General features: G+C 38.3%; 1 protein-coding gene across 2 annotated transcripts; it reads right to left on the reverse strand.

Annotated features, from left to right (window-relative positions):
• Positions 1 to 830: 830 nt before the first annotated feature.
• On the reverse strand, positions 831 to 11,417 carry pheta1 (PH domain containing endocytic trafficking adaptor 1). 2 transcript variants are annotated; one of them, XM_063034249.1, is made up of 3 exons: positions 11,324 to 11,417; positions 10,723 to 10,778; positions 831 to 6,948 (listed from the first exon to the last, which is right to left on the reverse strand). In XM_063034249.1, exon 3 carries the CDS (start codon positions 6,936 to 6,938, stop codon positions 6,054 to 6,056), a length of 885 nt encoding a protein of 294 aa, XP_062890319.1. In that variant the 5' UTR covers positions 6,939 to 6,948; positions 10,723 to 10,778; positions 11,324 to 11,417; the 3' UTR covers positions 831 to 6,053. The 2 variants fall into 2 exon arrangements, with proteins under 2 accessions (XP_062890319.1, XP_062890320.1); XM_063034250.1 differs by lacking the exon at positions 10,723 to 10,778 and having other exon boundaries at positions 11,324 to 11,402.
• Between the last annotated feature and the right edge of the window lie 2,969 nt (positions 11,418 to 14,386).

Genomic DNA, 14,386 nt, shown 5'->3' on the forward strand with positions numbered 1-14,386 from the left:
GCCTCTTAACCCTTCTCCTTACCTCTCCTCTCCAGTCAGATTCCTTCTTCTCTAGCCCTTTACCTTTCCCATCAACAAGGCTTCACCTATCACATTCTAGCTTGCTCCTTTCCCCCCAGCCCCACCTTTTTATTCTGGCATCTTCCCCCTTTCTTTCTAGTCCTGAGGAAGGGTCTCGACCCAAAACATCAACTGTTCATTTCCATAAATGCTACCTCACCTGCTGAGTTGCTCCAGCAATTGGTTTGAGTTCCTCTGGATATCCAGCAGCTGCAGAATCTCGTGTTTCATATTTCAAAACATGCTTCTGATTAAGACAATCCAATGACATTTTTCAGGATCTTTCCATCCTGTTTCACTGGTAAATGGTAGGAGAGTGCTGCAAATTCTGTTCTCATTTACCTGCGATTGATGTACTAAGATCAATTCTTATCATTCTGTGCATCATCTTGGTAGCCATTTAAAAATAACTAAGCAAAACATGCATTGCCACCCATTGTCATGCTTCTTCAAGGTGAAAAAAAAATCCTGTAACAGCCCTGAATTTTCACTGCAACTTCTTTTCGCCCAAACCCTCAGCTTATCAGCCAACAGTAATTCATAAGCCTCGATTAAATAAAAACCTCATTATCAAACCCTTCCTTGTCTTGTGCTCCTTCCTATCACTTTCTCCAGCTATTCAATAAAAGTGTTCTAAAATTAGTAAAGTTTTGATTAAACATCCATTAACTACCTATTAATGCATGTCTGTACATGCATATGACCTAAATAAATCAATTTGGGAATAGCTTATTCTACATGCATGAAGCTAAACTGCAAATGCAAGGGGTTCACACATATTCTGTACTTTACAATTTATTTTATAACAAGACATCTCTAAAGCTGTTAATTTTGGACAAATGAAACACAAATGCATTCATTTCTCAGTTCATTTACTGTGGTATAAATGACCAGTAAATAGAATATTTGATTCTCAATACTATAAGCTAAATTATAGATTGATTGTTCATGCAATCATGCAGTAACCAATACATCGAGATGATGAATATTCCATGCAAACTGAAAGTGTAATTACAAAAATACATACATTTTGGATAAAATTGGAAAAAAGATCTACATTAAATGAATACTATCCATTTTGTAAAAAGTTAAGTATCTTTACATTTTGGAAATGATTCCAAATGTAATAAGAGAACATAGTAATTCTTCAAAAAAGCACAAAACATTTGTATGGCACATTTATGCATGGACTTTCATATTATACAATCAGTATCATAAAAGATCTAATCTTTCAAAAGACCACTAACATTTTCAGGCCACTAAGAAAGTTCAACAAATACACTTAATTTTGATAGTTCCCACAAAAAAACAAATATAAAAAATTAGGATGATATTTACATTATTAAATCAAGTAAAATCGCTGTCATTGATTTTGCTTTACATTTTTCCCACTACCATTGAAGGTGGGATGATCCACAAAGACTTTATTCTAAAAGATGTAACAGTAATTCTGTCAGACAGTATTACATTCAGGAATTTGATTTCCAAAAATAAAAAATATTAATGTTTTTCCAGTCACTGACTGAAGCAACTCAAATTGAGATATTTACATTTACTAAAACTTCCCACGATATAAACAGAGTACTTTTATTATAATGCCATACGGATTATAACTGTATGAAAGGAGTGTCTTCTGCAAAATGTTTGTATGTTTTAAGGTTATTGGAGTTTTTGATTATAATGGTTGTATTTATTCATGGAGTTGTTTCCTTCAGGCACATTCAAAAGTACTTTTAAAACAAAGTACACAGGCAAACCCAGATTTGTACAAATAATTACATGGATCTAAACTGAAGTGCATTGATTAAAATGTTAACACTGAATAGCTTGAATCTAATTGGGAATTCATTAGTTAAGTACAAATTTTAGAGAAAGACCATTATGTGATCTTAATGCTACTGGAGAGTAAGGAGCATGCAGATGCTGGAATCTGGAATAAAAAGAGACAAACTGTTGGAGGACCTCAGTGGTTTGAGCAACATCTCCAAAGGGAAAGGGCAAGTCCACCTATCACAAACTGGCCCATCTCACCCCTGCTCCTCTTCATAATGGTTAGCTTCTCTCTCCACTCCCAGAACTGATGCAGGGTCTCAATCTCAAATACGGACAATTTCTTTCCCTCCTTAGATACTGTTCAACCCACTGAGTTCCTCCAGCAGCTATTTGATTTTCTCTAATGCTACTATTGGCATGTCATATGATTGTGACACATCTTTTTGGTAATGTTGTAAGATGTGTATACCTCGATGACTATTTAATTTCTTTAGTTACAGAGTGACAGTATACCTTTAGGAAATCACATGAGCTACATTTACAGTTCCATGAATATGCTTTCAAAGCTGTGTGTCCTATTGACACTGAAGGCCATTAGACCATCTAGTCTATGCCATTTCTCAGAGCAATCCTTTCAATCTCATTCCCTTTCTTTATTTCCAATGCAATCTATTCTTTCTCAAATACCAATCAACTCTCTGTCCAAATAGGGGCAATTTACAATAATAGCCACTTATATTTATCCTACAAATCATCAAGAGATGTGAAGGGGGAAAACAAAGCACTTGGGGATGCCCAAGATATCACAGGTAGAATGTGTTAACTCTTTATTTCTGAATCTAGATTTCTCTTTTGTGCAACCCGACTTTATACCATATAATGATATTGTATGGTCTCAGGGCAGAGAAAATACAGCAATCATCTTCACTACCCTGAGTGTGTACCTGCACTTTACATATACCCAGAGTGGCCTGTAATATATATGACTAATGTAACTAATGTTGCATCAATGCTGTTCTTATTCAGCAATTGCTTTTGGACAATATTATTTTGCGGCATATTCTATTTTACCGCAGTTGATTTTGTGTGCTTTGAAAGCCCTAAACACAAGTGTTTATGTATGGCAATTAATTAATTAGTACAAAATAATAGCTTCTGAAAATTAACTCATGCAATCAAAAATATTTTAAAAATTAGGTAAGTAAATTAAATACTCTAATTTTTAAGTCAGTTTGCTCATTTAAAAAATGATTTACTACATTAATGGATTAACCAGGAATGGCATATGTTAAAATTTTCCACAATAATCAAGAAATCAGGGGACCATCTTTTCAAACTTAAACTTGTAAAATTGCTTTTTTAAAACAACATGTAATGCATAATTATGTAAAAATATTTTTGAAAATTATGTGATACTTGAAGCAACTACTGAAAGGATAACTGCAGTCTGGAGGAAAAGTACTGCTGTTAAAAAAAAGCATCTTTTTGTGTTTAAAGGTAATGTTTGTTTATTATTAGTGTTCATTATTACTAATAAATACTTGAAGATATTCATATATTAGTGTTTTGTGTATTATTGTTATCTGATATGAAGTGAAGTCTACACTGAAAGACCGGAAAGTGCAATTACTAATCTTCCATTAATTCACTAACAGCTCCTGGCACATCTCTGTAATTACTTTCAGAATTATTACAAAAATGCTTCTTTTCTGCACAAAGATTTAGGAAAACAGTCCTGATCTTAAAAGCTATCGTTAATCCTACAGAATGGCATCATTAAACCATTTAGACTCTTCCCTTAGCTCTATCCGTTTTTCTTTATCATCACTTCATGGTCTCATGCAAAAATCATTAATTAAACTCCTTGGCATATTAGTAGATTCAGATTCTGTGTATGGCCACAGTAAGCTCTCTCCTGCACCTGACGTAGTTTATTTCAGGTGCTAACCACAATAGACTGCAGCATTAAAGTATTAGATTTGTAAAATTTTGCAAGCTAGAAATGAAGTAACAAGCAAACAGAAATGCGTCAACACAAGCTAAAATGAAAAATACTAAATACAATTGACAACACCCCCAATACTGTTACACAACTAATGACTCCAACACATTTTTGAAATCGTGAATTTTCAGTTAAAAGTACAGCATCTCATGATCTTTGTTCTGAAAACTAGCAAAGCAAGAAAGGAATGAAACATATAAACATGGATAATGCATTGATTTGTGGTTGCTGAGAAGGGGAACTCATTTAAAATGATTATAAGCATCATAACTAAAGCATATATGGGGTGGCACAGTAGCATAGCTGTCACTTTACTGTGCCAGTGATTTCGGTTCAATTCCCACCGCTGCCTGCAAGGAATTTGTATGTTCTTCCTGAGACTGTGTGGGCTTCCTCCCACTTCCAAAGATGTACTGGTTAGGGTTAGTAAGACGTAGGCATACATTGGCGGGGAAGCACGGCAGCACTTGCAGGCAATCCATGCTGATTTGATTTGACACAAGCAATATATTTCACTTTGTTTTGACGTACCTGTGATAAATAAAACTAATCTTTCCAAAAGTTGAATTAACATTACACTAAAAGCATTAAATACTGACTGGGGGCGGGGGGTGGGGGGATTGATTTGACTCTAATGCTAGATCTTGTTTGAAATAGGAAGGGATTTCACTTGCCACGTGCCAGATCTTGTGATGTTTGCATTCAATGGTATTGATTGCATTGTTACATCAAATTGTAAAAGAGAGTATTTTCTTGCAGGCACAAAGTTGTATTAGTGGCATTTCACATTTTACTTAAAAGTTTACATTTAAAGTACCAATAATTATTTGTCCTTCACATTATGTATCTTCACATAACCTGGCCTTATTGTCACAGCAATGTGAAAGATGCCTTTTAGGATGTTCAGTAACACCTCTCTTTATACTTACTCCAATATCTACTTAAACAATGCTTTTAGCAATATTAAGATTTAGTATTTTTTCCCTGGGCGATGGGGCCAATAGATGTGAAAGTGATCAAGTTCAGTATAATTCTATCTTTGTCCAACAATCAGATTTCTAACCACAATCATTAATTAAAATCTGAAGTTGGAACTCTTTCTCCCACTTCTCCATATGCACAACTTCGATTTAGCTGAACTAAGCTCAGCTACAACTCACCCACAGACAGCACAACTAGAATGAACAACCCCAACTACAGAGTACTTCTTGCACTATATTCATATGTCTCACCAAGTGTGCAGTTGCAGAAGGAAGCATTATTATTAAAGAAAATGGATTATTTTTCCAAGTACAATTTGTTTGTATAGTGCAGTTTGGCTGGGACATATTTTCTGACAATATAAAACAGCAAAGCATTTGTGTTGTTGAGTGTTCAGAAATGAATAGTGTACGTTATATTTAGTGTTTGATAAACTTGTAAACAGTCTGTTACTACTTCAGCTGGTCACACAGAACCCTTAGTTGTGGCAATGCAAGTCACTGCATAAGCAGTACTGCACTACTGATAAGCTGCAGGTTCTATGTTTAGAATGCATTCAATAAGCAAGGGTTAGGCTTGAGGGGGGAGGGGGAAATGGTTAATGGAACAGAACCTACAATAACTGGGAGCACAATGATGGAAAGGGAAGAAAGTCCTGAGATTAGTGTCTCTTTCCACACCCCTCCTCACCCCTAACGTTTCTGTAATGCGGGTTTGTGAATATCGTTAGACTATCCAAATAAAAGTAGACAGCAGACTTCAAGATTTGTGCTTGCAAAAATCAATGTAAACTATAGAAGCTTGGTTGATTGCCAACTCCTACACTCCGTACCTGGTTATTTATCCTAATTTCCCGGTTGAAAGCAGCATTTACCATGTGCCACGCTTAAATCTTCAGGTGCGCTCGATTTACCCCTGCATCGCAGCTTATAAGCCCACTTAAAAAAAAGTTCTGATAGTAATTATTTTAATTTCTGTGTGCATTTCATTTCACTGCCATAGATGCTGAAGTTAAGAGGAGAAAAATAGCAAATGCTGTACAACAGTGGCCAATGCACACTGAAATATATTAAGTAATTCATTTTGCTGGATCCAGCCAGATTATAACACTAATTAAAACAGAGATGCAGAATACCATTTGTATATTTCTGGAAAGCACCAAATGCGTAGAACATGAATTCAAAGAGATTGAATTGGATTTGAAACTGTCCTTTTGAAGAAACTGTGCAAGACATATTCAGATTATCTGATCTGGCTGTGATCCGCCATCGTTTCTGATCTTGTGCTCTTGCCATTGTCTTTGCAGCTGTATCACATCCCGGCCAAACCATTCGTGCAATCTGCTAAAGCTGTAGGTTCCTGCTGCTGATGCAGCATGATCATGGGTGGTCATCACACTACCACTGCCAGGCATTACCCCTCCTGTTCCTGATTTCCTCCTAGGGGGCAAAGGGGGTGGCAAGCGTTGGGTGTGTGGTGGTCTTTCAGGCATCTGATCTGGGAAATATTTTGCAATGTCACTATTATCACTAACAGCATGAGCTTTGCCATTTAATTCCAGTTCAAGCATTTGGTCTGCTGTAGTACTCCAGGGGGCATAGCCATTTTCTTTATAAGTACCATGAGGTACAGCGCAACTATTTGAGACTTGTGGTGAACTAGAAGGGTTGATTTGGTGTTTTCGCAGAAGTGGTTTTCTCTGGCCCTTACGGCTGCTGGCTTTGTTTTGCAGCATCTCTTCCAATTGCTTTTCAAGTTCCCTCACAACTATTCTCATGTAGTCAAAGCTTGCACGGGATAAAGCTTTAACCCAAGCTTCCATTTCTGTTGGGCTCTCAGCAGCCATTTTATATGTCCTCGATTTAACACTATCAAACTTGATTGCGAAAGCATGCTCCTCTGAAGATTCGCACAATTCCACTGTGCATCCCTCCAGTATGATTACTCCAATTGGCTCTTTGCTCTCCTTATCTTCAAAGTAAAAAAACAGATTACCCTTCAAAACAAACCAACGCCTGTGATAAGCAGTGTTTCGTTCTCCCTTTTTATGCAAGTATCCAGTCTTATCGGTTGGAGAATCACAGGTGGCATAGTATGCCACACTTCTTTCATTCAACTTCATTCTTCAGTTTCTGTAATCAAAACAAGATGACATCCAAAACTGAGAAAATAGTTCTTTAAAGTACACATTCTAAAGAGCAAATCTCACCCTAAAATAGCTTGGAAATTTGTTGGCATTTGAGTAGTTCATTTTGACTTGCAGATATCAGAAAGACAGATAAATGCTCACATTTAATTGTCATTCAATCACATACAAAAATACAGCCAAATGAAATAGCATTCGGTTTCAGCGTTCATGGATTAATATGTATGCAGGTTCATGGATTAATATGTTATGTTGCATTCACTAAAACTTGGCTGAGGTTAGGTGGATGTACAGCAGAGTCCGGTGAACTGGGTCTTCAGTTAATCAGAGCAGCCACTTATTTGGGACAATTCTTAAAAGAATAAAAACTAATTGAGAAAATAGTTGGGATCCCCTTCATTTATTTTGGACACTGTGCCACTTAATTCAGGCAGGAGACTGTTGCCGAACACTTTCTAACTAGTGTCTGATGCGTGGACATGCGTGACTGTTGGACACCACACCGTGCTTAGGGTGAACAGTTTTTACATAGCATCTATCAGTTGCGTGTGCTTGTGTTAAAAAAGCAGCGATCTTTGTCACTGAAAGTTAGTGAGAAATAATAGGTAAAACAACTCAAAGAACCGTTTTGCTCACTGCGGTTTCAAGCATTCTGGCTTGGAAACAACATTCCCTCTAATATTTTTTACAGCTGCATGGGCCAACCATTGCTCTGAGGTGAGCAGGAAGTTTTTACATGGCCTGAAAACAGCGGCACTTCAAATGTTTATACATAAGAAAATTCCAACTGCGTGGCAATAAAGGCTATGTGCACGGGAACCTTTGACTTACTGCGGGGCCATGCATCCGTGCAGCTTGAGGGAACATTGCAAGGAGATGCTAGCAATGGCTGGGAGTGAAAAGGAACAATTTCACGACTTCAGTAAGTTAGGAACAACAAAGAAATTAAAGGTATCAATAATCATCTTAAATGTTACAATGAAAATAAAGATTGAGGATGCAATTGTCAAAATTTGCATGAAGGCAATCTATTATCTACACTGGGTGTCTTTGCACATTTTGTTCATTTATAGTCAAGTGGAAATAAAGGGAATCCTGTGTTGATAACTGTAGGGAACCAATACACAGTTTTATAGTAATGTGGTAGAATTGACCAGAGTTCAAATTTATTCTGTACTTCATTTAAATACATAATTTGTTATTCTGTTAAATGGTCGTTTGTCTTTTTTTAATACCTTTTAAACTATTTTCATGAAACTAATTTGGGCAGCTGCTTAATTGGGCCAAAATGTACTGGTCCCAAATAACCAGAATCCACTGTAGTATACAAAATAATACACCATAGACTTAGACTATGTCTGGATGAAATTATGAAGTAAAAAAACTGACGCACAAGTTTACAAATTAGACCCTTAAGACTGCTTCATTATTCAGCTATACAACAGCTGATTCTCATACATCTCAATTCCCTTAATAACAATCTATCATCCTCAGCTGTGAATGCATACCGCACCGTTAGTCTTGCGAGACCATGGATCTGCGCCTGGAAAGTCTTCATTCTCCAGGGCTCAGGCCTGGGCAACGTTGTTTGGAAGACCAGCAGTTGCCCATGCTGCAAGTCTCCCGTCTCCACGACACCAATGTTGTCCAAGGGAAGGGCATTAGGACCCATACAGCTTGGCACCAGTGTCGTCGCAGAGCACTGTGTGATTAAGTGCCTTGCTCAAAGACACAACACGCTGCCTCGACTGGGGCTCGAACTCTCGACCTTCAGACCATTAGTCGAATGCCTTAACCATTTGGCCACGTACCGCACCAGATCATCTATAACCTTCTATAGTAGAAAACGAGTATCACAATCATTAGAAATGTTCTCATCTCAGTCGCAAATAGCCTTAATCATGGACTCAAAACTCTGGAAGCAAAGGAAAGCAGTCTCTCAGCAACCACCAACATCAACACTTTGCAATGTTGATTCTCTAATAGAAGAACTCTATTCAATCTCCCTTTGTTGTACCAAGTCAATATTTGGGCTCTGAACCAAGGTACTGTAATGAGTCAATTGTGTGCAGACTCCGGATTCACCAAAAGGTAGTTGGGGTAAAAGGAGGCCAGCAAATTACATTATTGAACAAGAAAGGTTTTTATGGCATTCAAGTAATCTTGTGGTCAATATAGGTTTTTATTCCAGATTTATTTATGTCTGGTGATACTCAAATTTTTATTTATCAAATTTAGATTAATGTTCAAGCTGTTTGAATACTAGTCTAGAAACAGTAACTGTAGCATCTACCTGAATGGCTAACTCCTGTTGCCTTGTACAAAATGCGAATAGAGTATTTGCTTTTCCCGTTTTACCTGTACCCATGTCAAGAATCCTACTTGTGCAGGATTCCCTTTAATTCCACTTAAATTATTAATTCTCTGCATTATCTTTCAACCTAATCCTTTCTAATCAATCTGATTATTATATTTTACAATTATGGTTAACCACAGAAGCTGTCAAAACTACTCTGATGTGTTATGTATAATGAAGCAACATAGTGGTTGAAAATTCTAAACTAATTTTCGTAGCCATCAACTGCAATCTTGTCAATAGCAAAAATGTGATTACCATTCTTCGAGTCAATATATTTAGTCCACTGGTATAATGTTGTTATGGTGTCATTTTTGAAATTCTATTTATAACAGGAATTGACCAGTGAACGCCCTTTTTCTTGTTTAAATTATTCCCCGATTTGACATTGACCTTCCTTCAATTCCCACAGATCTTCCTCAGGAATCCAAAACTGTTTCTCAGTGATGGATCCTGAATAATACCAATGCCCAAAAATGCTCACAAGCTATACATGTTCAGACTCTGTACCACACTAAAAGAGGTGGGCAATATGGTGTAAGAGGAAGAGAGTTTGCCAAGGAAGGACTCGGAGGTTGTGTGAAACATTCAGCTGGATGTAAAAATACTACTTGCACAAGAGATTATATTGAATGACTGAAAAAAAATTATATCCCTTAACATTTAAAGCATTTTAAAAAGATCAATTTATTTCAGATTTCCTGTATCCTTATGTTTAAATGTTTAATATTAGCTCCGCATACTTAGTCCTACCATAAATTTGTAGTATGTGTGGGGTGGGGGGTGGAAAGAAATAAAATTACATATTACTACACAGAAAATTAAAATATTGACAGTAAAGTGGAACAAAGGAGGAAAGGAAAACAAATTACTGGATGAATTTAGCAGGTCAGGCAGCATCTATGGTGGCAGAGTTTCAGGTCAAGAACGCAAGCAGTGACAGTGGCGCATGTGTATTTTTTGAAAAATCGTATCAAGAATTTACTTTTCTTCAGGCAGGACTGAATCATACAAATACAGTCCTAGTAAACCTATGCGGAATTTGGTCGCAAACAACAGGAATCCTGCAGATGCTGGAAATTCAAGCAACTTTGATGTGTGTTGCAGAATTTGGTCAGTTGTTAGACTAGACTTGGTATGTGTAGATTTTTATGTGTAGATATAGGGGGTCCAGAAGTTATTTCCAAAGATGATAGTTGAAAATGAAGTTATGCTAATCACAAATGCATGAACATTCTGGGTCTTTTTTTTTGTTCTTGTAAACGTAAGGCTCTATAACATTCTTTAAAATTACTTAAGTTCTTATTAAGGAAAAAGTATTCCCACATTTAGGGAAAATAGAAAACTCCAGGTGACTAATACGAGCGGCACTAAGAAATCACCAAATTAAAATAAAAACTTTACCTAGAAGTTGCGAGTTGCTGGAACTCATTAGAGGAAGTGGTTGTGGGAAGGAGAGGCTGTGGAAGTAAACAAGGAAAGTCAGGATGGGATCCAATGGTGCAGTTCACGCCAACACAGACCTGCTTGTAAGCCTGACGGGAGAGTGAGCACTTCCGAGCCGCGGTCCTGGTCACTTCGGGTTTCTAAAGGCAGACAAAGCCGCGAAGGGGGAGATGGATTGGGATCACGGCGCGGTCGTCAGCTGTTCCCATTAAAGAGCAGATTGACCCAAACAAAGCCCTGGGCAGCGACCGGCGCGCATGCGCCGTGGACAGCAGGAAACTCGGCGAAGAGGGGCGGTTATTTTCAAATAAAAATAAACAGGGGCGGGGGTCGGAAGGCGATTTGTCTCCCGACCCCTTCTACGGCCCGACTACTGATTCTTAAGAAGCCCTCGGCTGCTGGAGGGCGGGCGGGCCGCCTATCCCGACTCCCAGGCCTCCGCCTCACCGGGAGTGAGGAGGCTAACACTGGGCCGAAGGAGCAGGAATCTCTGGCCGCCTTGACAGAGCCGCTCCGCGGTGTGTGTGTGAGCGAATAACGGTTCTATTAATTTACTCACTCGCCAGTTCACCCAGCGGCCGCACACTCTCATCACCCGCTCGCCCTCATTCTTGTCCCCCTGTCTGGTTCACTCCGACCCGCGTGACGTCACCGCCCAGCCGAGCTGACGGCTTCATTCAAGTGAACAGATCTTATTTCCTCCCTCAGCACAAACATTGCCTTGCCTATTTACTTCTTTTTTTAAAAAAAGGGAGGGGAATCTGCTGGAGACAGCATTAAATTTTTTTCAGGTAATTAACTTTTCATCAGTCCACTGAAACAGTTGCCTCCCACTGTGTGAAAACGTGGCAAAGTTAAATTCCAGTTCAGACCCTGTCCTCTCTCTCATTCTTCCTTAATAAAATGTAAAATTAAAATCGTTTCAAGTAGTACCCTAAAACGTACTACAATCTTGGCAATTTTATTATTTTTTAGGAGGAGCAGTGCATCTTATGCCAGCGAGAATGCAGCCAAGTCTTCTACTGACCGTATTTGAACATCTGCTCGCAGGTTTGCACCTTTTGCTGAAATGCTCATAAACAGGCCTGATCCTGGACAAGGGCGGTAAGAAAGAGAAACACTTTCATTCACTGTGAGATAATAACACAACCCTTTGATCTAGTGTAACCTTTTTGTGTTCCCGTTAGACTTCCCTAGGTCGCAGTCCAGTGGCCAGGTGAGAAAATTATCATTTGATAACACCATCCCTAGATGTTTAATGTTTCTTTTTCTCCCCCACTTTTCAGGGTCTTTCTACTTACTGCCCCCCCTCCACACACACACACACACCCCCACACACTTTTGGAGCATTCCAAAGGGGAAAATAGGTTTATACCGTGTTGACCAACCAAACACTGTGGAAACTAGGCACTGGAGCAGAGTCTAAAGATGTGCTACTTAAAAGTAATAACCTGTCTGTATCTTGTTTTACGGCGGTTGGCATCCAGCTTAATGGTGCATAAAAGTAATAGCCTCTTGGCACTTTAGATGTTTCTGCAGTGCAGTTTTGCATAAATGCAAATATTTCTAAATGTTTAGGTTAAGTATCATTTCAACTGAAAGACGAGGAATCCTAATTCCAATCAACAGGGGCTCTGCCTGATTCAGTGTTTGTTCTGTGCTCAAATCAGGCCTCATTTCAGTTGCAGCAGACTATGAACTCTGTAATTTGGGAAGGGAAATTAAGCCAAACCATCTGTATAGACAGCTGTATTGTTTTATGCCCCGCCATTAGGTGAGTTAAAAATTTTATTTTTACAAAAAATAACTTCCAAACAATTCAAGCAAGCAGAACAACAACAATTTTGTACTGAGGAAGAAAGCATTAAAGTTTATAATAAATGAGGAGGAGATACTTGGAAGGATATCCAGAACCTTAATCAAAGTGAAGGGGTTGGGAGAAATTTGAGTTGGAAATACAGGCTCAGGAAGGGATTGTCCTGTTGCTTCAGCAACTAATAAGTTAACATCCCAAGCAAAAATCTCAAGGTTAGAAGTATCATTTGTTTTTGTTCATTTCCTTAAAACAGTTTTTTTTGTTTGAAATAATATTGGAAAAGGACTAAAAGGGATTTGATTTGTTGGGATCTTTGGCAGCAAGAAGCAGTGTGACGAAATCTTTAGGAATGTGTCTTGGTAGCATTAACAACCATGAAGAAGAAAGAAGAAGAAAGCCCTTAACTCCGAGTGGAGTCATCAGGATGCCGTCATGATGGCGTTTTTTTAGCAGGCTTTCTTATTTTCATGAGGCCGAGTTGCTAGCTCGATGCTCAACCCATCATGGATGGAAAGTGTGCAAGGGAGCCGGCTGGATTTGAACTCAGGAGCCTTTGCTCTGAAGTCCGGCATTGATGCCACTATGCCACCAGCTGGCAAATTAACAACCATGAGCAAATGTCAAATGTATTAAGGTTAAATTACAAAAGATACACATATCAGTACCAGAGGTCAAAGGAGTGAAGTTTGAAAAAACTGAAGCATTAGAGAAGTAAAGGGGATTATAGCAAGAAGTGGGCCATGAAAATTTACATGAATGTGTTTAAAATAAAAATACATTTTAAAAGGAGAGAAGATTACAGAGGAGAAGGATTGCAGCAGGGGATGGCATAGGTTTCGGCTGTACGATAAGTGATTTTCACAAGAAGAACAGGAATGAGGTTTTCAGCGTGGAGTCGGGGAGAAAACAGGAGATCGATTATGATGGGGTAGCAGAGCAAGCTCTGGGCTGAATGGCCTGGTGGTGCTCCTATGTCTTGTGGTCATTTAGTCCAATCAGTCCATGAAGTATCCATCTACACTAATCCCATCAACGATATTCTTCCCTTGTTCCCATCAACTTTCACTGGATTCTACCATTCATCTACACACTGGGAATGTAAAGCTCACAACTTATATATTTTGATTGAGTGCATTTGGCTGATGTGTGAGCCAATGGCTTTTGAAAGCTCTGTATTCGGGTATGAATGTGTCAACACCAATGTAATAATTGACCTTTAATTAAAAACTGATTCCTTTTACTTCGGCTTGAAATTATTTCTGGTTAAGGACCAGCAAAACAATTTATTACACTATATATTTTATTTCACTTAAAGTTGTGTTCCAGTTCAGAACTGTACACATCATCACCTTGTGGCTTTTTAAATATATTACGTAAGATTTTGTATTACAGCAATCATCGATGTACTAACAGACCGTTTCTGTGACTTGGTATGATCGAGTACGTGACTTCGAGAACTTCAGACTTCAGATGCCCCATCATATTTCTCCCAATAGATGGCACTTAACTTCCATCCTTCCAGTTGTGTCTAATATTGACTTTGCTTCTTTTCAGTTGATCTGTTGCCTTTCAGCTCTCTGCAAAATTACTCACTTCTGACATAATTTGTATCATTGTTACCGTCAGGAAGGAGGTACAGGAGCCTGAAGGCAAACGCTCAGCCATTCAGGAACAGCTTCTTCCTCTCTGCCATCCGATTCCGAAATGGACATTGAACTCATGAACACTACCTCACTTTTTAAAAATGTATATTATTTCTGTTTTTGCACTATTTTTAATCTATTAGTATAAATATACTAACTGAAA

Source organism: Mobula hypostoma, chromosome 27, assembly GCF_963921235.1.
Source record: "Mobula hypostoma chromosome 27, sMobHyp1.1, whole genome shotgun sequence".
NCBI lineage: Eukaryota > Metazoa > Chordata > Chondrichthyes > Myliobatiformes > Myliobatidae > Mobula > Mobula hypostoma.